The sequence below is a fragment of the Hermetia illucens genome, chromosome 3 (genome assembly GCF_905115235.1).
Source record: "Hermetia illucens chromosome 3, iHerIll2.2.curated.20191125, whole genome shotgun sequence".
Lineage (NCBI taxonomy): Eukaryota > Metazoa > Arthropoda > Insecta > Diptera > Stratiomyidae > Hermetia > Hermetia illucens.
In genome coordinates, this window is record NC_051851.1 from 111,426,334 (window position 1) to 111,448,289 (window position 21,956).

Here is a 21,956-nt window from a genome sequence, read left to right on the forward strand (position 1 = left end):
TGGATGTGATGTTATCTGCTGCAGTTGGAGCATATCAGCACCAAAAATCTGATGTTTGATGCTTCCGTAAGCGGGGCACTCATATAGAAAATGTTGCGTGGATTCCGCTTCCTCATTACAGGATGGACACGTATCATCTTGTATAATTCCTATTCTGAACATATGCCCAACTAGTGAATTATGGCCAGTCAGAATACCCACAATACTTCTGCAAGTCCTCTTGATTTTCGACAGGATGAGCTTTGCAGTATGTTTGTTTGGTTCTGATAGGAAGAATTTGGTCTGTCCCCAGTTTTTGATAGCAGCAGAAGCCAATGCTGCCGATGCCCCAATTGCTGGTTCCGGTCCAGGCATGGGGAAAACTGAAGCCTCTTTTGCTAACGCATCCGAGATTTCATTTCTCTCTACACTACAATGACCAGGTACCCAGAGTAAATCCACCACATTGAATCTGGAAACAGAATTCAATCGGTTTCTACATTCCTGAACGATTTTTGAAGTGATCAAAGTACTACTTAACGCCCTCAATGCAACTTGAGTATCGCCACAGATTGCGATGCGCCTGCCTTTCAACCGCTCGTCAATCATCCAGGTTGCAGCCTTTAGGATCGCATACACTTCAGCCTGAAAGACCGTTGTGTATTGTCCCAAAGGAAAGCCCCCTTCTCGTTTTTATTCGAGAGGTAGACTCCTGCTCCAGAACCATTTCCTGTCTTTGAGCCATCGGTGTAGAAGACGTCGGTATATCCCGACACGCATTCTTCTGGTTCGTCCCGGTTTTCTCTCCGTTTCAAGATAACATCATATCTTCTACCAAACAGATGTATGGGGATCTGAGAATCGGAAGGCATCGCGAAAGCTAGATTCAGTTCTCCCAATGACTCTTCCAATGCTTTGTGCCCCCCACGTCCATTGTTTTCCCATAGATCTAATCGAATTAGTCAATGAGCCGCTCTCATTTCAGTGCTTTGAATAAACAAATCCAAGGGCTGCAAATTGAGTAATGCACTCAGAGCTGCGCCGGATGTGGTGCTCATGGCACCGGTGATACCCAGACACACAGTTCTTTGCAGTGTGGCTAGCTTACAGCGAACACTTCTGTTTCACCTTAACCCACCACACTACGGATGCATAAGCGAACATCAGCCTAATGATAGCAACATATATCCGCAATACCACCTGAGACCAAAGTCCCCATGTCGAGGCAAAGGTCCGCCTACACACCAACTGTCAATCAAATCAACGGCGAGTTGTGTATTTCTACACACCATTCCAAGATCTCGACCAACAGCCAGTACAGCCACGTCATCAGCATAAGCTTAAACGTGTATTGGCAGACTTTGCAGTTCGCATAGTAGTGAGTTGATCAGCATACTTCACATAAGTGGCGATAGCACACCTTAAGGGCAATCTTTCATCGTTTCCGTTGTTAAGTACTTGAGCACACAACAATCTCTGCGTTAGCATTGCGTAGATCCACTTTATTAGGGTTTCGTCAACACCATGCTCTCTGACGGTATTACAGAACTTTTGGAAGGGCGCACAGCCAAAAGCCCCTTCAATGACCACGAACACCCTCATCGCGTACTCACCATTCAGAGTTGCATCCTCTATCTTTGAAACCAAAGAATGAAGAGCAGACTCACAGGACTTTGGTTTTCATTTAGGGGGTGCGACTTTAGCGCCTTCTTACGAATGTGACGCTCAACCAGTCTCCCCAGACATTTCAGCGAAAATGATGTTAGGCTGATTTGTCTGAAGTCCTTTGGATTAGAATAGTCATCTTTGCCAGGCTTTGGTAATGAAGACAACCTCCACCTTCTGCCAAGAGGAAGGCACGTAGCCCAGAGCAAGACATCCTCGAAAAATATTTCTATAAAGTTTCTCTAAATGCTCTATACCCTTCTTTAGCATCGCTGGGTAGATGCCATCCATACCAGGTGCTTTGAAGTGTTCAAATGATAGTATAGCAGCTCTCGCTTTTTCATTGGTAACAACCGCTCTGGCAGTGTCCCAATTCCCCTTGCACACCTTCGTGCTGAAGGGTTTGCAGAAACCGCCAATTCTCTTCTTCCCACTTCTGAGACCTGTTCTCTCGGGTGGTGTACTTCCAAGAGAGTCTGTATAGACTCAACTCTGGAGTTCGTGAAACTACCATCCGGTTTTCTGAGAGGGTCCAACTTGGCTTACTCATCTTTATTAAGCACTCTGCACAACCTGGAAGTCTCCCTTTCACCTTCCAGTTCCTCATAGTACGCTCTAAATGAGTCTCGTTTCGAACGTTTTACGAGCCTCTTATATTCACGCTGTGAGTTCCGGAAGTTTAGTCAGTCTTCATCTTAATTGCTTTTGCAAGCACGATTTAGAAGTCGTCTGGTTGATTTCCTGAGTCTCTGCAGTTCTCGGTTCCACCATGGATCGGGCATCGGGAAATAGGACAAGCCTCTTCAAATCACTCTAGAAGTGTGCGATTCAGGGTTTTCAATTGATCTTCTATCGCCAAAGGAGTCCTAAATGATTTAGGGAGCTCAACTTTGTCGCCAAGAAGTTCATTGAACTTTGTCCAATCCGTTCTCCTAGGATTCCGTCTTTGTATTACAGGCTGTTCGTCTGTTTTTTTTTTGGGAGTAGGGTAGGTGAATGCGTTTACGCACAGAGTGTTGGACTCCCCCAGCAGCACAGAGTGTGGGACTCCCGCAACAGAACGCTGGCGGACTACCAACTAAACACCTCCCTGTCATCAGAGAACTAGCCTGGAACCGTTTGACACATTACTTCGGGCTAGCCCTCCCGCTCTCCCGGCTTTGGGAGCCTTCAAATCAGGGAATTCCTTTCACCAATGGAAGGGGAGGGGAGGAAGGGAGTTGTTAGTTCAGGGAACCCCTTACCGTCCGATCCCTCCGCCGGTCGAGTTCAATCTTCTTCGTAGTAAGAAGAGCCCGAACATAATGCGCAATACGATTCCAGCTGCCAGCGCTCTTCAGCATCTCTCTGACAATGTTGTCTGGAGAGAGCTCCCCTGTGTCTGCATAAAGCTGCTGGCGGAGGCCGTCCCACCTCTCGCAAGAGAAAAAGGTGTGTTCAGCGTCATCCGCCACTCTATTGCAGAACACACAATCAGGAGATCGCGCCTTCCAAACCCTGTGCAGTTAAGACTGAAAACCTCCATGCCCACTTAGAAGTTGGGTAAGGAAGTAATCAATCTCACCGTGCTTTCTGTTCAACCATGGGTCTAATTTGTCGATGAGCCGCGCAGTCCACTTGCCCCTTGGCTCATTTTGCCAAGAAAGTTGCCACTCGTTAAGGGTGCGTTGATGTTCTTCACGGGCAACCACTTCTCTTAAGTTCTCGCCCTTACGTTGATAGATAGCTTTGTGCTGCTTGGCAAGGAGGGCAACGGGGATCACTCCCGCAATCACCATCACAGCCGGTTCGGAGACGGTGCGATAAGCAGACGCCACTCGCAAAGCTCCCCGCCTCTGCACTTGAGCGAGGCGTTTACGATGCACCTCCTTGTGAAGGGCATCAGCCCATACCTCCGCACCATAAAGAAGGGCGAACTGCGTTGCTCCCATGAGGAGACGTCTCCTAGTTGATATAGCGCCCCCGACATTCGCCATTAGCCGACTCAAGGCCGCGACTCCTGCTGCAGCCCTGTCCGCGGCTGCTTTGATTTGCTCGAAGAAGCTCATCTTCGAGTCGAGTATTAAACCAAGGTATTTAATCGCTGGTTTTGACTCTATAGTCAACTCGCCGATCGATATGGGACGCAAGGTCGGGATTCTCCTTCTGGTCAGGATGACTACTTCGGTTTTTTCCAGCGCCAGGTTGAAACCGTGAGCAGTCATCCATCCGCTTACCCGTCGCATCAATATGCCAAGTCTGCTTTGCGCCTGTTCAACAGTGCGTCCGGCAACAAGTGCCGCAACGTCGTCTGCATAACCGACCAGGCGCGACTCTTCGGGCATATCGAGTCTCAGCAGACTATCGTAGGAAGCGTTCCAGAGATCCGGCCCTAGGATGGATCCCTGCGCTACTCCCGACGTGATTTCCATCCTCCTCTGGCCCTCTAGCGTCTCATAGAACAGGGAGCGGTCTTTCAGATAATCCCTCAATATCCGCAAGAGATAGCTTGGCACGTGAAAGGAGTTCTCTAGTGTGTCTAGCATATCTGTCCATCTTACGGAGTTGAAGGCATTTCTGACATCAAGCGTTATGAGGAGCACTATTCGTCGAGATCGGCGGCTGTGTGCCCCGGCTCGATTAAACGCATCTACGACCTCCATAACAGCATCCACTGTAGATTTCCCTGTTGTAAACCCGAACTGCCTTGCAGATAAGTCCCCGGCAGCACGGATCATTGCAACGAGTCTACCTCTGATGAGCTTCTCGAGCACTTTTCCGGCCGTGTCAAGCATACACAGCGGTCGGTATGCAGACGAGAGCTCCGGGTCTCCTTTACCCTTACTGATCAACGTGAGTCTGGCCACTTTCCAGCGACAAGGAAAAATGCCCTCCTTCAAGCACGCGTTGAACGCTTCGAGCAGCAATTCTGGCCGTTGGCGGAACACCAGTTTGTAAACTTCCGCCGGGATGCCATCAGGAACTGGCGCCTTCCTGTTTTTCATAGTGAGAACCACTTCTTCGAGCTCTCTCATTGTGAAAAGGGGGCAATCCACGATGCTTTCCGCGCTATTTACATCCACCCGTACAGGGTGTCTGGGGAACAATCTCCGCATAATGCGGTCCATCTGGTCGGTGCTCAATATGCAGGGCTTCCGCAGAGCCCCGATTTTCCGAGTGACAAGCTAATAGCCAAGTCACCACGGGTCATCATTCACCTCATTAACAAGATTTTGCCAGCCGCGAGCTTTGCTTTTATTTACAGCGCTGCGGAGTCTCCTTTTTGCTGATCTATATTGTGCCTTTATGGCACATGCCTCCTCGTTGGCGTACAAACGTTGTGCCAAACGGCGGAGCTTATGACACTCCTTCCGTAGGTCGGCAATTTCCGCCGTCCACCAGTACATAGAAGGCTTGTCGCGCCTGGCGCCTCTCCGGGGCATGGAAGCCTCACACGCTGTCGTTATCAGATGCATCACTGAATTTACGACAGTGTCAGCTGCGACACCACCACCCCCCGGAGTGCCCCCCAGCGCGGCCCTACCTGCTCCAAGAGCTTCGACGAACCTTCCGATGTTCACCCTCGCGACATTCCACACGCAGGGGAACGTCGTGTTGGTGCTCGCCGGCAAGTAGTGTCAAACACTTCGAACGCAATGTACTGATGATCACTTGCCGAGAAGTCTTCTAGGACTCGCCACCCGTCCACCGATGATTCCAGAAATTCCGACGCAAAAGTGATGTCAGGAATGCTTTCTTCACAACCTGGGCGACGAAACGTTGGCGTGGATCCGGTGTTTAAAATTACGAGCCCGGTTCTCGCCGCCATTTCCAGAATCCGTTTCCCTCTGGAGTCTGATTGAGGCATGCCCCATTCAAGAGCCCTGGCATTAAAATCACCGCTAACCAGGATTCGTCCCTCCGTGCTTGAAACGGCGTCCTCCAGAGCATCAAGCCGGCGCTGAAAGTCCGGAATCGACTCATTCGGCGTCAGGTAAATGCTAAAAAACGTTATCCCTAAACACCGGATCGGAGTGGTTGCACTCTGGTGCATGTTAATTTGCAAAATCCGGATCATGGCGTTTGCACCCTAGCCCTCTCCAATTCCGCCCTGAAGATCGGACATCGTCCCGAGCCCGCAGTGTGTGCGACGCTTTCACCAAACGCGCCACGATCCCTGCAGAGAACACAACTCTCGCTTTCCTTGCAAGTCTTCGCTTGATGACCCACTTGGCCGCATCTCCGGCATGCTGTCCTCCTGCCCGGACCCTTGCAAGCTGCTGACGTGTGTCCATAGTCCAGACACCTGTAGCACTTGGTGGGGACTATCCGCATTCGTACCCTGCATACTACCCATCCGATTTTGATTATCCCGCTGTTAAGGATATTGCTCGGGGACTTCCACCACGGCGAGCTTTTGGCCTCGAGCATTTACAGAGGTAATACCTACCCGGGCATTGGTCACCTCTGGACATTCACGCTTTAGTGCCTCCTCTATTTCGGCCTTTTCTGTGAGGCAGTCAAGATCCCGTATTTCTAGAGAGCACATTCTAGACTGGAAACAAGATCCTTCTCTCCCAATAGCCCCTTGACCGCTTCGCAGAACGTACTCTTGTTGGTCGTCTTTGGGCCCAGTTCGACGAGAACTCCACCACTCCTCGTTTTCCGTATCGAAGACACCTCTGCTGCCTTCCCCTCGGGTTTCATCCTGTAGCGCATTTCACTAAGGACTTCCGCAAATGTCTTGCCTTCCGTCGGCTTAATGAGCAGAGCCGACGGTCTAGTCCTTCTTCGTTTCCTCGTTTTTTCCGCTACTGGCTTTGGGTTGGCAGCGTCTTCCTGGCGTCTGTAATAGTTAGACTAAATTCTAAGGAACGGTGAGAGTGAGACTTCATCTAGTACTCGCCAGTTTCTAATCAACTCTAACAACTTTGAAGTGCAGATTGTTAAGTCAATTACTTAACTTCTTCTTAGTCCTACGAACGTAGGGGCGCACCCTACGTCCGCGGTCATTAGACTAGCTGAAGTGATAAAATCAAACAGCTTCTTTCCTCTAGGATTACATTTGCTACTGCCCCAACAAATATGCTGAGCGTTCGCATCATAACCTATTAAAAGTTCAAGGCCACTTGATTCTGCATACACCACTAGATCCCTTAATACTTGCGTCGGCGGAGGGTACAAAGAATCATACGGTAAGTAGGCAGAGGCAATTATAACGTTTCTCCTCTTACCATTAACCTGGTATTGTAAGTTGACCCCAACAAGGTCCTGTGAACAAAATTGTCTCAGCAGGGTTGCCTCTAACAATTTTGGCATCAGAACGCAGGCCCTCGGTCGCGAGGATCTTTCATTAAAGAAGATCCTGGCCCTCTTGACTGATCCAATGCCACACATTCTGTTAAAGCGAACCCATGGCTCTTGAATTAGAAATATATAAGGACAGTCATGCAACTTTGTCAGCTTTGCCGCCAGTAGATAGGAAGAAGCTTTGGCATGCTGCAGGTTGATTTGACTAACTCTTATGTTTGTAGCCATAAGTGCAGTCTAATATGAAAACCTCCGCTAACTGAAAAGTCTGCTGCGTTCAGTGTAGATCTCACCGGGGTTACCTTTCTTGCTGTCCGATTTCTCTGGATATCGCCACACTTGGTGGTATAGCAACGTCCATGTCCTCATTCGCAAGAAACTTCGCCTTCTTTCGCAGTACTTTTCGTTGTGGTCGGCTAGAAGCCCTACCAAATTCACGGAGTCCGGGTTGCATGGATCTATTTTCACATACCGGCGTTAGACCAGTCTATTATACATTACCAGCTTCCCTTTCTTCCGTTTTTCCGGGTACAGACGGAGGAGAAAGTTCTGACAAGCAAGCCTGTAGTCCCTTTTCCTTTGCGGCTGAAGTTTCCTTCTGCCGAGCCTTCCTCCCCCGTATTTTGGACAACACTTAGTGCCAGAAGAACTTGTGCGTTGTTTTCATTCATTCATTCAGTCCAGTTTAACGATAAAAAATATGACATTATCCCTTTGCGTGTGAGGTTGTATGTTAAGTGAACTTAACAGGCTCTCCAACGAAGTACGGGATTTTTGTTAGAATTCATGTTTGGTTTTCGTTGTACCCAACGAGTCAATACTTTGTGTCCATTTTCCTGACTTAAGTTGAAAAAATATTATTTATTTTAGTTATCCTGTGTGTTGTATTTCTGTTGAAATAGTTCCTTAACTCTATTGATTTTTTTCCTTACACAAATTTATAAAGGTTCATCAGGTACGCTGGGTGGGTCAATATTTTTAGCACTGACAGTATATCTTGCCATTCTGACTTTAAGGATGTTAAAATTACATTGGCAATACGGTATATTAATTGTAATTCACAATTTAATATGTTTAATATATATGTTCTAGAAGCAATGAAAACTAGTAGTCAAGGGTATAATTGCCATAGAGTAATATACATATACGCGTTTGTTATATTACCCAAATTGTGAAAAAAGCAGCAGCTTCGGTTAGAATAATGTCCACTCACCAAATGTACTCATTCCTAAATTTCACTCAAATACCAGCTGACTTCAATTCAAATGCCAGCTGACTTCGATTCGCATGTAGTGCAGTCCCAGTGACTGATTGGCTCTGGGTTGAATTTGACGTTGGTCGTGGAGTGTGTGGAAGTGTGCTTAATTTATTTTAGTTTTTGCTTTTGTAATTAAATAAGGAATAAATAAAACTATTACTAGGACTTTGGTCAGAGAAAACTTTAGAGAATTGCTGCTTGCCTAGTAATCTGTTGTGGTTAAAATCAGAAGAGTGAAAAAATGCTACGAATTAGTGCAATTGCCACGCGAAATGCAAGGAATATTGTAAATGGCGAAGTCAGAAGGTAATTTTATTTACCCCACTTGTATAGACTGTAATAAATATCGCCTCATTACTTCAGAGGAGGATTTTCAGAAGTGCCGCTACCACTGAGTGTGTGATAAGCACATTCGCAAATGATTGCAACCTTTGAACTGCTTTGTGGGACTGTTTTCAAGAAGTCATTGCCGAATTTATCTGGTTTGAATAATGAAGCACTATGGGTATCCTATGTTTACGTCATATGGTTTTGCTTGCGGGCAAGTTCAAAGTCCGCTTTCCCGTTACGTTGTGCTAATTTTAATTGGTAGATAGTTCAAAGTCGAAGGTGACGTTATTCAAGTTGGGTGGCTATATTTCTTGATCTTAATAGGCACTAGAAATAACCTTATATGATAAATGTAAGATGTTGTTTTACTTGCAAGATCACATACATTCTTCATTTGGGGTGAATGTATAATTTCGCGGAAGTCCCGGAACTCTTCGGTGATATTTGTCATGCATAAGAGTTTACCGGTTTGAGTGGAGGAAAACTGGCAAACCATAAAAAGATTTGACCTATAATTAGTTTGATTAGTTTCTGTTCCTTGAGCTCTTACAGCATCTATAATGCAATCTGCACTTGTTGTTTTAAATGTTTTATATACATTTTCTTTGTAATAGAAACAAAAGCATTTGTTGGAACTCCAAATCCATTGCTGAAATGAAAAGAAAGGAAATGTTGCATTTACGCAACTTTTTATTCATACAAATATTGAGTAAACATTCATTCCAGCGAAGGTGGCATAAGTTTCTTCCTAGCAGCGTTGACCGTATATGTTTGCACTCATAAACACAAATACGAATAAATTCGTATATGCGTATTTCGTAAGTGGCAATTGTTTATATGCACGTACATTGTGTGAGTCAATCGTAACTAGTCTAACGCAGCCTCAGATGGATTCCAAAATAGTTCGCAGCGATTACCACTCGCCACCACTTTTGGTCACGTTGTTTCCAGGGCAGAGGTGATACAGCGTCTGATGCCTCTTCCTTAGACGAAACCGTCAGTTAGCTCTTTGAATAAAGGTCTGTTAGGATATTTCGAAAGAATTTCATATAAGGTTAATTATACATTCGAAGCAAGAAGACTATACAGAGGAGGTGAAATTAGTCAAAGCAAAAACGACAAAAAACGAATCATCCAATTTGAGGCCGAATCAAGGTTTCAATGTGTTCTGCGCATCTGTTAATATATTGTATGTCTTGTTTCTATAGCACTTTTGTGTGAAATAAAACCCTTGCTGAGGGCGAATAACAGAATAAACTCTTATATTCGTATGCAGAATTGAAATCCGCACAGTGCTAAAAAAATCGGAATAATGACACCAAAACTTTGAAAAATGACTAGCTATTACCCCGTATGGAGACTTTTAGCACCGCATATATCCTTCACTGGGCAGCGGCATGAATTTGACTAAACGCTGGACAGATTCGGCTGGAATTTTTCTCCATTATTCGAGTAAACGTTCCATCGAGTATTTTTTGTTCGAAGTGGGACTTTCACGAAGCGTACCATAGACATAATCCTGAAGGCTCTCAATAATATTGCAGGCCAAGAATTGTGGGGATGTTTTGAGTAGCTTCGAACAATTAAACACTACCACCTGCGTGTTTTTCACCCTTATGTTTCGGGTGACTGTTTTGACATATCTTGAATGTTTGATAAATACCCCATTTCTCTGTGTTGGCATATTTTTAAAATATTCTCTCAGGTACTCTCCAGGGTTCAAAAGAAGAAGGCGAAAAGGAACAAGAGACAACAACACGTTGCGCCATCAGAAAAACCTCTGCCTAAAATTAAGGAGGACACGAAGGACGCAGCACCAAAAGAAAAAGTGGAGAGACGAAGTGGGACTAGACCGCCAGTCCTGCTTATTAAGCCGACGGAAGGCAAGACTTTTGCAGAAGTCCGTGAAATCCGTTACAAGATTAAACCCGAAGACAACGGAGCAGAAGTGTCTTCCATTCGTAAAACGAAGGGTGCTGGAGTCCTAGTCGAACTAGGCCCGAAGAGAATAAATAAAGTTACGTTCTGTGAAGCAGTCAAAGGGCTTCTGGGAGAAAAAGCTTTGGTTTCCAGCCTGGAACCCATGTGTTCTCTGGAAATACGCGACCTTGACTGCCCCACAGAAAAGAACGAGGTAGAAGAAGTCATCAAACGTGAATGTCCGGAGGTAACCAATGCACGGATTGGTATCACCTCTGCGGACTCCTGTAAACCAAAAAATCGTTGTAGAGGAAGTTGCCGAGCAACACGCGAGGAAGCTTCTAAACAGCGGGAAAACAAGAATTGGTAGGGTAGTGTATAGGATACGAATCCGGGCCGCCCCAACCAAATGTTACAGATGTTTGGATTATGGGCACGCATCTGCAACTTGTCGGGAACCTGACAGCAACATGCCGTAGATGCGGTCAGGCAGGGCATAAAGCGAACACCTACAATGAAAAGGAAAGCTGCGTCCAATGCAGGGCCCGTGGCGCGATTGTTGAGAACGTTGCGCACACTGCGGACTCGGGGCGGTGTTCAGTCTTCATGATTCGCATCGTGCAAATCAATGTGTACCGGAGTGCAACCGCCCACGAGTTGCTAACGCAGTTCGCTGCGGAGGCCAAACCTGATTTAGTACTCATCAGTGAGCAGTACCGAAACAAGGGCCCAGTTTCATGGCACCCAGACATATCAGGTACCGCTGCCATCTGGGTTCGGGACGGCACCCTCCGGGGGTTCTTGCCCAAGGCCGAGGGGACGGCTTTGTCTGGATTCGGTGTTCAGGGATAACGTTTTTTAGTGTCTATCTTATGCCGAATGAGACGATGCCGGACTTTCGTCGGAGGCTTGATGCTTTGGAGGACGCTATCTTAAGCACGGATGGGCGGATCCTGGTCGGGAGTGACTTCAATGCTAGGGCACTTGAATGGGGCAGTCCTCACACAGATTCCAGAGGGAAGTGAATTCTGGAAATGGCGGCGAAAACAACTGGTAGTTCTAAACACCGGATCCACCCCAACGTTCCGACACCCAGGCTGCGAGAGAAACATTCCAGACGTCACCATCGCGTTGGAATAACTGGTGTCGCTGGTGGACGGGTGGCGAGTTCTGGAAGACTTCTCGGCAAGCGACCATCAATATATTGCCTTCGAAGTGGTGGACACAAACTCTCGGTGTGGGCCACCCCGGCGCTCTTTATGTGCATGGAACGTCGAAGACCGGGAGGTTTGTCGAAACTTGGAAAAGGTGGATTATGAACCTGATAATGACGGCCTGCGGAGCCTCCACGCCCAAGAGGGCATCGAGACTGCCAGGTCTTTCTATATATTGGTGGACAGTGGAAATCGCAGAGCTCCGGAAGGAGTGTCACAGGCTCCGCCGCTTAACACAACCTCTAAGCGACCGGGAAGAGGCATTCGCCATAGTGACGGGAGTACAAATTAGCCAAAAGGAGATTTCGCAGTGTAGTAAACAAGAGTAAAGCTCGCTGCTGACAGGATCTGGTCGACGAGGTGAATGGGGACCCGTGGGGATTCGGTTACAAACTGGTAACTCGAAAAATCGGGGCTCTGCGGAAACCCTGTTCACTTAATGCCGAGCAGATGGACCACATTGTAAGGGCACTATTTCCTGCGCACCTCGTATGGGTTGATGACGTCGACGCGGAGAGCCCAGAGGACTGCCAATTTTCTCTATAAAAGAGATGGAACAGGCAGTCCTCTCTATGGAAAGCAAGAAGGCGCCAGGACCTGATGGTATTCCAGCAGAGATATACAAACTGGTATTCCAACACCAGCCAGACCTACTACTCGGCGCATTCAACGCTTGCTTGTTGGAAGGTGACGAGGCTTGCGCTGATCCACAAAGGGAAAGGCGACCCCGAGTTGCCGTTTTCATACCGCCCACTATGTATGCTTGACACTGCTGGGAAAATGCTCGAAAAGCTCATCAGAAGTAGACTCGCTGAAGCGAAACGCGCTACTGGAGATTTATCTCCCCGGCAGTTTTTAGAACAGGAAGATCCACAGTTGATGCTGTCATGTGGTGGATGCCGTTCGACGAGCGGAGGCACATAGTCGCTGAATTCGACGGGTGGTGTTCGTTGTAACGCTTGACGTCAGAAACATCTTTAATTCCGTAAGATGGAAAGACATTCTAGGCACACTAGACAATACTTTCCACGTGCCGAACTATTTCTTACGGATATTGAGGGACTTATCTGAGGAACCGCTCCCTGCTCTATGAAATGCTAGAGGGTCAGAGGAGGATGGAGGTCACGTCAGGGGTAGCACAGGGATCCATCCTAGGGCTGGACCTCTGGCGAACAGGCGCAAAGCAGACTCGGCATATTGACGCGACGGGTAAGCGGATGGATGACTACTCATGGTTTCAACCTTGCAGTGGAAAAAACGGAAGTAGTCATTCTGACTAAAAAGAGAATTCCGACTCTGCGTCCCATATCGTTCAGCGAGACGATAATCGAGTCAAAACCAGCGCTAAAATACCTCGGACTGACTCTTGATTCAAAGATGAGCTTTTTGGCGCAAATTAAAGCAGCAGCGAACAAGGTTGCAGCTGGAGTTTCGGCGTTAAATAGGCTGATGGCAAACATTGGGGGTCCTACGTCTAGCAGGTGACGTCTCCTGATGAGTTCAAGGCAGCCTGTCCTGCTTTACGGCGCAGAGGTATGGGCTGATGCTCTTGTCAAGGAGGTATATAATAAACGTCTCGCGCAAGTAAAAAGATGGGGAGCTTTGCGGCGTCTGCGTACCGCACTGTCTCTGAATCGGCTGTGATGGTGATCGCCGGATTGATCTCCGTTGCCCTTCTTGCTAAGGAGCGTCAAGCCATATACGAGTGCAAGGGAGGTTGTTGTTCATGAAGAACGACAACGCACTCTAGACCAGTGGCAGCTCTCATGGCAAAATGAAACTAGAGGCAGATAGACTGCGCGGCTCATCGGCAACTTAGGTGCGTGGTTTGATCGGAAGCATGGTGAGACTGACTACTTCCTTACCCAATTTTTAAGTGTGCATGGAAGTTTTCAGTCTTACTAGATTGGAAAGGCGCGATCTCCGGATTTTGTGTTGTGCATGGGAGCTGTGGACGACGCCCATCACATTTTTTTCTTGGGGAAGGTGGGATGGGGTTCGTCAGCAGCTCTATTTAAACACAGGGGATCTCGCTCCAGACAACATTGTCGAAGAGATGCTGAAGAGTTCTGACAGGTGGAGCCGTGTTGCCCATTACGTTCAGGTTCTTCTCGTTGCTAAGAAGATATAACTCGACCGGTGAAGGAGCCGGTTGACAGGGGATTCCTTGAACTGACACTTCCCTTCCTCCTATCCCCTTCCATTGGTGAAAGAAATTCCCTGATTTGAAGGTTCCGCAAGGCGGGAGAGTTCGGGGACTTGCCTGAAGTAATGTGACAAACGGTTCCAGGCTAGCTCTCTGACGATGGGAAGGTGTTTAGTTGGTAATCCGACGACGTACCGAACCCGGAGTCCAACACTGTGCGTAAATGCATTCACTTACCCTATAAAAAAAACAAAATTCCCCTCAATGAATTATTCACGCCGTCCGCCCATAACAGCCACTCTATAATATTTAAATTAAATAATATTAAATTTAATGTATTCTCCAGTGATGGGAAAGTAAAACCGTAGAGAAAGCCTAACACAGAACTTTGGCTGAACAACAATGACAGTAAAGTGGATAGTGTTATTGTGCAGTGCTCTTACGGAGTGAACTGCGTTGGTAATATGGTATTTGTGAAGGAGAATACGGATACGAATACTTACATAGATATTTTTAAAAAATCTGCATGTCAACCCAGAGCAAGTAGGTATTTGTCAAATACGCGTTGTTGCTTTTATCCGGTGTGAGCAAATGCGGCACCTAAGAAAGCAACTTACGCATGCTGAAACTTTCCTGTAAAATTTTAAATACATTACCTTCTGATATCTTTAGTGTGTTCGCTATCTCACGCAACTTCATTTTTCGGTTTCTGTGAACTTTTTCTATGTTTTCCGAAATAACCACAGATTTTGGGCAGCATCAGCATCAGCATCATTGGTGCTTGTACGGCCGCGTTTAAATTTAACATACCAGTCAATAATACCAGAAGGTTTGAAAACTTCGTAGGCTAACACGACGGCGCTACTAGTATTCAATTCATATAATTTTTAGTTAACTCTAACCTTGAAAAGCCACGTCTACAAATTTGAAAGCTGTCGAACCATTAGTTTATGGGATAAAATATTTTGAGTAAAACAACTTTTGTTAGTTTGAACTAAATGGGTAAAAAATGCATTTCCTGTATTAATGAAGCGTTCGTTTTTGGCATTATTATAACAAAGTGTGCAAAGATGCAACAGGACTATAGCATCAGTATTTTGGGTTGTGTATGGTATAATATTCATGCGTTATTGGAGCGTTTGAAGGATGCAATCGTCAAAAAGTGCCCGATTTAAAGACAACGAAGGTCTGTTTCATCAAGACAATGCACCGTTTCACAAATCAATGAAAACCATGGCAAAATTGATGAGTTCGGCTCCGAATTGCTTCCTGTCCTCAGACCTCAAGAGAAAGCTCGTTGGAAAAAAATGTAGCACCGATGTACCCTTTCATTGACACTATTTTTTGCAGAAACAGCCCTATTTTGAGGCGAAAAAGAAATTGTAGTAGAAAAATGGTATCGAAAAATTGTATGATCCCTATAATTGTTGTATCGTCTTTGAAGGCAACTATTCAAATGTAATTTTATCAAAAAAAAGTCGGGAAACCGGAAGCTGGACGCTTCAGGTACGAAAGGTTTTGTGTATTTCTTAGTACGTAGCACGTAATATATCCATATATTATGTGAGAGTATCTACTTTCGGGTAATATTGACATTCATAGTCGTCAATTTTCAAAGAAACAACAAATTTGAGGTATTATAACTTTGTTAGTAATAGTGCGATTTCCACCAAACTTGGTAAGATCATGCTCCATATCATAGCCTATATCACTGCAAAATTTCATGGTACTAGGATGAACTTAAGGGGGGTTTCTAACCAATTACAAAAAATTGTAGTAATATACTATTATTAACTTTATTTAAACAGATATCGGCATGGAAGGTATTTCGGAGCCCAGGCACTATATAGTGGCAGCCTCCTGATTTTTTTCGGATTTTTCGGTTTGGTAGTTTCTGAGAATGGCCCCCTTACAGAAGTGATCACTTTCAACCCCCCGCGCTTCCCATTCTTCCAACGAATTTCAAAACTAAGGTCGGTTTTGAAAAGCACTAATCGAGACCTTTAATTTGATACCCCACATGACTATATTTGATGAAAAAAATTTGTACACCCCCCTTTTGCATGTATGGAGACCCCCCCTTAAATTCGACGTAAAAGGATGTAATTCACTGTATGCGTGAGCGTTCACAGTTCCCACCTTTCTACCAAATTTGGTGTCAATCGCTATAACCGTCTCCGAGAAAAATGCGTGTGACGGACAGACAGAGAGACAGACAGACGGACAGACAGACAGACAGACAGTAAACCGATTTTAATAAGGTTTTGTGTTTACAAAAAACCTTAAAAAGAATCCATGCTAGCCTACCTGGCAGTGGATTGCCCTGGTGCAGAGCCTCCATAACCTCCATATTATCGAGCCACTTTTTGGCTTCAACAATGTTTTTTCCCCATTAAAAAACAATGTTTTATCAACATTCGGAATTCTTTCTTACCCATTTCTGTTACAATAACTAAAACCACTGTAATGATGATGGTTGGAATCACATGAAGTTTGGTCCCGTATCGGCAATTCCATCCGGAAATCCGGTTGGTTTTGCGATGCTGATGATGTGAACGATTCGTTAGGCTTGGAAATCAGAAAGGCTGGTTTGAGTCTTTCTGACGACATATTAAGCAGTCTTCCATTAACATCGATTCAAAATACGGTTGGCTTGATTTGTTTTACGATCCGATGCGGACCGATATAAGGTTGGGTAAGCGATGGTTTAACTGAGTCCACACGCAAAAATACATGAGTACATGTATTCAGTTCTTTGTGGACGAATATTGTTCGATTGTTGCGATGAATAAACGGTTTAGGGCATAACTGTCGCATGTCTTGCCGAGTACGATTGAGGAAAATGTTAGGGTCAGTTGCTGAGCCGTCGTCCATGAACCATTCTCCAGGTATTCTCAGAGTGGTTCCGAAAATTAATTCTACTGGTGAACTACCGATGGCCTTCTTGATGTAGTTTCGCAATCCAAGCAAAACAGTAGGTTGTAGGTCCCACCACTCTCTTGATAGCAACTTTTAATGATCGATGTCATCGCTAGATAGCACCGCTGCTGGCTGGATGAAACGGTGTCGTTCGAATACGATTGCAACCAAGAAGTTTGATGAGTTCAGTGAATAACGCTGATTCAAGTTGAGGTCTGTGATCGGTTGTAATCACGCTAGGAGCTCCAACCCGGGAAATATCCAAGTAGCGTAGAATGCTGCTGCTCCGCTTTCCGGAGACTGGTCCACCATGGGAATGGATTCGGCTTCGCGTGAACCTGTCTACCAGTGTGAGGCAATAGCGATAGCCTCGCGGCGGTGGAAGAGGTCCAACTGTATCCATATGTACGCGATGGAAACGATGATTAGGAAGCGAAAACTGGTGAAGGTCCTTCCCAAGTTGTCGAACAACTTTGGAACGTTGACAGCGTTCACAAGTGCGTTCCCACTGTTGAATGTCTTTTCGCATGCTACGCCAGACATCTTGTTAATCGCTTTATGTGTGGCGTGACTGCTTGGGTGTGAACCTCTGTGGAAAATGTCGAACAATGGCCTTTGCAATGTTGCGGGAATGAAAGGGCGCACAGTAGATGACGATGTATCGCACACGAGCTGTTTGCCATTTTCGACCTCTAACTGCCGAAGTATAAGCGAGGTTGGGTTGTGCGCTATTAATGACTGCAGCTGTTTGTCCTGTTCCTGCGCTGCGATGAGTTCCTCTGTATTAAATTAAGTAGAAAACGAGATATCAATTCGTGATAACGAATCCGCGGCAGTGTTCGTCCTTCCAGCTATGTGGACAATGTCGGTTGAGAACTGCGACACGAAAGATAGGTGTCTAGCTTGCCGTGCCGTTGATTTCTCTAATGTTTGTTGAAAAGCGTGGATTAAAAGGTTTATGATCAGCTTTAATCTGGAAATTTGCAGCTTCCAATACATGCCGAAAATGATGAACACTCTGGTACACAGCTAACAACTGCCGATCATAAATGCTGTACTTCCGTTCGGCGAGTGGTAACCACTTGATATTGCTCCAAAACGGCACCGACGGCTACGTCCGATGCTACAGTGATCAAGGCAAACGGTCGGTCGACCTGATAAGGCACCAATAGAGTACACTGAGCAAAACTGTCTCTGCAAGCCTCGAAGACCTTGCTATCAACGGGAGTCCAGTTGATTGGGGTCTTATCTCCTTTTTTTACGTTTGCTAAGATGTCATTGAGCAGCGCTTGCAATGTCGCCGCGTCCGGGATGAACCTCCTTCCTTCCGCTGATTGTTTGTACCCAAGGTATTCGATTCCTGGACCACCGAATGTGGACTTGGCGATGTTGATGACAACCCCAAACTCGCTCAATTTTTCCAATATGAGACGAAGATGCTGTAGGTGTTGCTTTGGTGACTCAGATGTTATCAAGGTGTCGTCGACATATGTTGACATGTTTTGTCGACAAACAAAATTCGAGACCACGAACCACTTCGTGCATAAATCGCTAAAACGATTGGGCAGTATTCCTTAACCCAAATGTCAACACAAATTCGAACAGTCCGAAGGGTGTGGTGACTGCAGTTTTTTGGATGTCAGCTTCAGCGATAGGTATCTGGTCGAATGCTCTGAGTAAATCGAGTTTGAGAAATATAGTTTTGTTGACTAATCCAGAGACTACGTCCTGAATGTGAGGCATAGGGTACCTATCCGGTTTGGTTGCGGCATTAAGTCGACGGTAGCCACCGCAAGGACGAAATGTGCTATCCTTCTTGCTACGGCGATGCCCACGGGCTGCTCGACGGCCGGCAGTAACCCACCTTAAGCCTACATCTTCTACCTCTCTTTCTACCATTCCAAGTTAATGATTCGTCGTTTGATGGTCAGATATTTGTCGGATTTCGGTGGTGACTCGATGATATCCACTTTGTCGAACATAATGTCGTCGTTGACGATGCGGTTGGAACGAAATTGCGCTTCGACGCGCGCAAACCAGAAAGCAAGACGCGCTTTCCAAAACGGTGGTAACCGGAATGCAGAAAGGCTTCTAACCTTGCTGAATTATGAGTCGGTATGCGAACTCTGTGCATCGGAAAACTTGTCGTCTTGCGCCATGATCATTAGGCTTTGCAAAATACGCAGTTGCGAAGTTGCGGGGCACAAAACAAGATGGTTCGTCCGGGAACTTACATCCGAGAACCTGTGTTCGGGGTCACCAATTTGTAGCGCTAGGACGCCAATCTGTTGCGGCTTAAGCAGTGACGTTTGTATATTACTTCTACTTTGCTGGAGGAATTCTGCTCCGAAATATGCCCAAAGGGAAATACAAAATAATACCTTAATAATAGAGTCGCTCCGACTATTACGACGTGTTACACTGGAAATGATTTACATTTCATCATAATAAAGAGAATGTGTTTACATGCTCATGGCAACGCTCATGGCTGTCAATCGCTGATGGTCGGATCGTTACAAGTCTATCAAAAGTAGTGCCATCTATGTCTCAGACCGGACACTTATTGAGTATTGTTATTTATATTTTTGAATCCCTTTTAAACTAATCGTTTAGTCGGGAAATAGGCTCAGTTACTTGAATAGATAGGTAAGGTAAGCCACATTGAAATACACCATAACATTTTTGGCCACCGAATTTTTCGGTACGTATAAATAGACATGTATCTTGGGACTAAGTGACTTCCAATTTCTAACTCGTTTTATTTCGTTATAACATGCTTTTGGTATTTGCATTCTAAAATTAAGCATTTTTTTTTATCTTAGTTTGACGCCGTTTAACTGTAGAAAATGACTAACGCCAACATTAATTTGTTATATTTTTTCATTCATCATTCAGATGTTTGTCAGCTACCGCAGCTCAGCCAAAACATAAAGTCGACGTTAAACAAGAACGTGCTACCGAACGTCAAAATATGTCATTCATGGCGAACATGTTCAGAGGAGAATTAGAGCCGTCGCAAGTGTTTCCATACCCAGATGTACTAAATGCTGATCAGAAAGAAATGATCACAATGCTTGTTGACCCGTTTGAACGTTTTTTCCGTGTAAGTGGCAAATAATGTTTACCTTTGAAAATTTCTGTGCATTTTAATTGACATTTTCCACACTATTTCAGGATATCAATGATCCTGTGAAAAATGAAGAAATTTCGAAGTTACCTACTGAAACAGAAAACTCCCTCTGGGAACTAGGCGCTTTCGGAATTCAAGTTCCTAATGAATTGGGCGGAATGGGACTTAATAATACACAGTACGGTCGCATGTGCGAAATAGTCGGTGTGAACGATTTAGGATTAGGAATTGTGATTGGTGCTCACCAAAGTATTGGATTCAAAGGAATTTTACTGTTCGGAACTGATGCGCAAAAGCAGAAATACCTTCCGAAAGTTGCTTCAGAAAAAGTTTATGCTGCTTTTGCTCTAACCGAACCGAGCTCAGGTTCGGATGCCGGTTCAATTAGGTGTAGAGCGGTGAAGTCTCCTGATGGAAAACATTATATTCTGAATGGATCAAAAATCTGGATATCTAACGGAAACATCGCCGAAATCATGACTGTGTTTGCGCAAACAGAAGTTACAGACCCGAAAACTGGTGAAAAAAAGGATAAAGTTACGGCATTCATCGTTGAACGGGGTTTCGGTGGAGTGACGAGCGGTCCTCCCGAGAAGAAAATGGGGATCCGCTGTTCCCAAACGGCGGAAGTTTATTTCGAGGATGTAAAAATTCCAATTGAGAACGTACTCGGTAAAGAAGGGGATGGATTTAAAGTGGCAATGAATATCCTTAACAACGGACGATTTGGAATGGCTGCTACGCTATCAGGAACAATGAGGCTATGCATCCAAAAGGCATCGGAACATGCCGCTAATCGTGTTCAGTTTGGAAAAAAAATACATAACTTTGGTGCCATTCAAGAGAAGCTAGCTCGAATGGCTTTACATCAGTATGCAACTGAATCAATGGCGTATACCATTTCTCAAAATATGGATTCAGGTAGTCAAGATTACCATTTGGAAGCGGCAATTTCGAAGGTGTTCGCCTCTGAATCCGCATGGTTCGTTTGTGATGAAGCCATACAGATCCTCGGAGGTATGGGTTATATGCAGTCAGCTGGCCTTGAAAAATTTATGCGAGATTTGCGAATTTTTAGAATTTTTGAGGGAACCAATGACATTCTAAGATTATTCGTTGCATTAACTGGAATCCAATATGCTGGTTCACATTTGAAGGAACTTCAGCGGGCGTTTAAAAATCCTGCTGCTAACCTTGGGTTAATATTCAAAGAATCGTCTAGACGCGCCTTCCGTTCGGTCGGAATTGGTGGTGTCGATCTAAATCCGTATTTGCACAATGATTTGCGTGAATGCGGCAAACAAGTTTCTGAATGCATGAATGAATTTGGAAAAGCTGTGGAACAGCTCTTGGTCAAACATGGTAAAAATATTGTAGACCAGCAATTTATGCTTAATAACTTAGCCAATGCAGCTATTGACATTTACGCCTCAGTGGTTGTTCTGTCAAGAGCTTCGCGTGCTGCGAAGCTGAATCTTCCGACGGTCGAGAATGAACTCTTGTTAGCGAAGACTTGGTGTACAGATGTAAGTTAATTATGCTATGGATTATCTTATTAAGTAATAACAATTAATTTGGATATTTTTAGGCTTCCTACCGAGCTTTGCTGAACTTGAAGAAAACAGGGAGCAACGATCATGTCGATTTGTATAATCAAATGACTAAAATATCGAATACTGTGATCGAAAATGATGGAGTTTTCACAACACGCCCAATCGACTAAGACATAATTTAAAATTATTTTAAGCAACCGATGTCTTGTTTTTCTGTACAAAATAAATTGTAAATAAGTTATTTTCCTCCCATTTTATTCATTATAAGACTACAGTTAATTCTCCCCGGATACCGTTCCCTATAAATTTGTAATTGTTAAACGCTTTGAGAAGCAGAATGCTTCCTAGCTCTCTGGAAGTGTTAGTACGGGGGTACGCTGCATACATTTTTACCTTTATACAAGTGAATGCGGTGAATTTATTTTGATAAAAATATAAAGGTATATAAAAATAAAACTAGGTAGCTTGCTCCTACTACAATATATTCTAATAGTTAGTAAATACGCATTTCGAGAGCTACTTACTCGCTTCCTCAGTACTTAAGTTACCTAGC

General features: G+C 45.1%; 1 protein-coding gene across 1 annotated transcript; it reads left to right on the top strand.

Moving 5' to 3' along the window:
- The first annotated feature begins 8,223 nt into the window (after nt 1–8,223).
- On the top strand, nt 8,224–21,645 carry LOC119651165 (very long-chain specific acyl-CoA dehydrogenase, mitochondrial). The gene is made up of 4 exons (XM_038054583.1): nt 8,224–8,497; nt 19,616–19,823; nt 19,895–21,376; nt 21,439–21,645. The coding sequence occupies exons 1-4, from the start codon at nt 8,433–8,435 to the stop codon at nt 21,571–21,573; spliced, it is 1,890 nt and encodes a 629-aa protein (XP_037910511.1). The 5' UTR covers nt 8,224–8,432; the 3' UTR covers nt 21,574–21,645.
- The last annotated feature ends 311 nt before the right edge of the window (nt 21,646–21,956 follow it).

Excerpts from the sequence above, each read along its gene's own strand:
- LOC119651165 (XM_038054583.1), top strand. The coding sequence starts at position 8,433 with ATGCTACGAATTAGTGCAATTGCCACGCGAAATGCAAGGAATATTGTA. Across the intron at positions 19,824-19,894 it reads CGTTTGAACGTTTTTTCCGT|GATATCAATGATCCTGTGAA; the intron begins GTAAGTGGCAAA and ends ACACTATTTCAG. Across the intron at positions 21,377-21,438 it reads CGAAGACTTGGTGTACAGAT|GCTTCCTACCGAGCTTTGCT; the intron begins GTAAGTTAATTA and ends GGATATTTTTAG.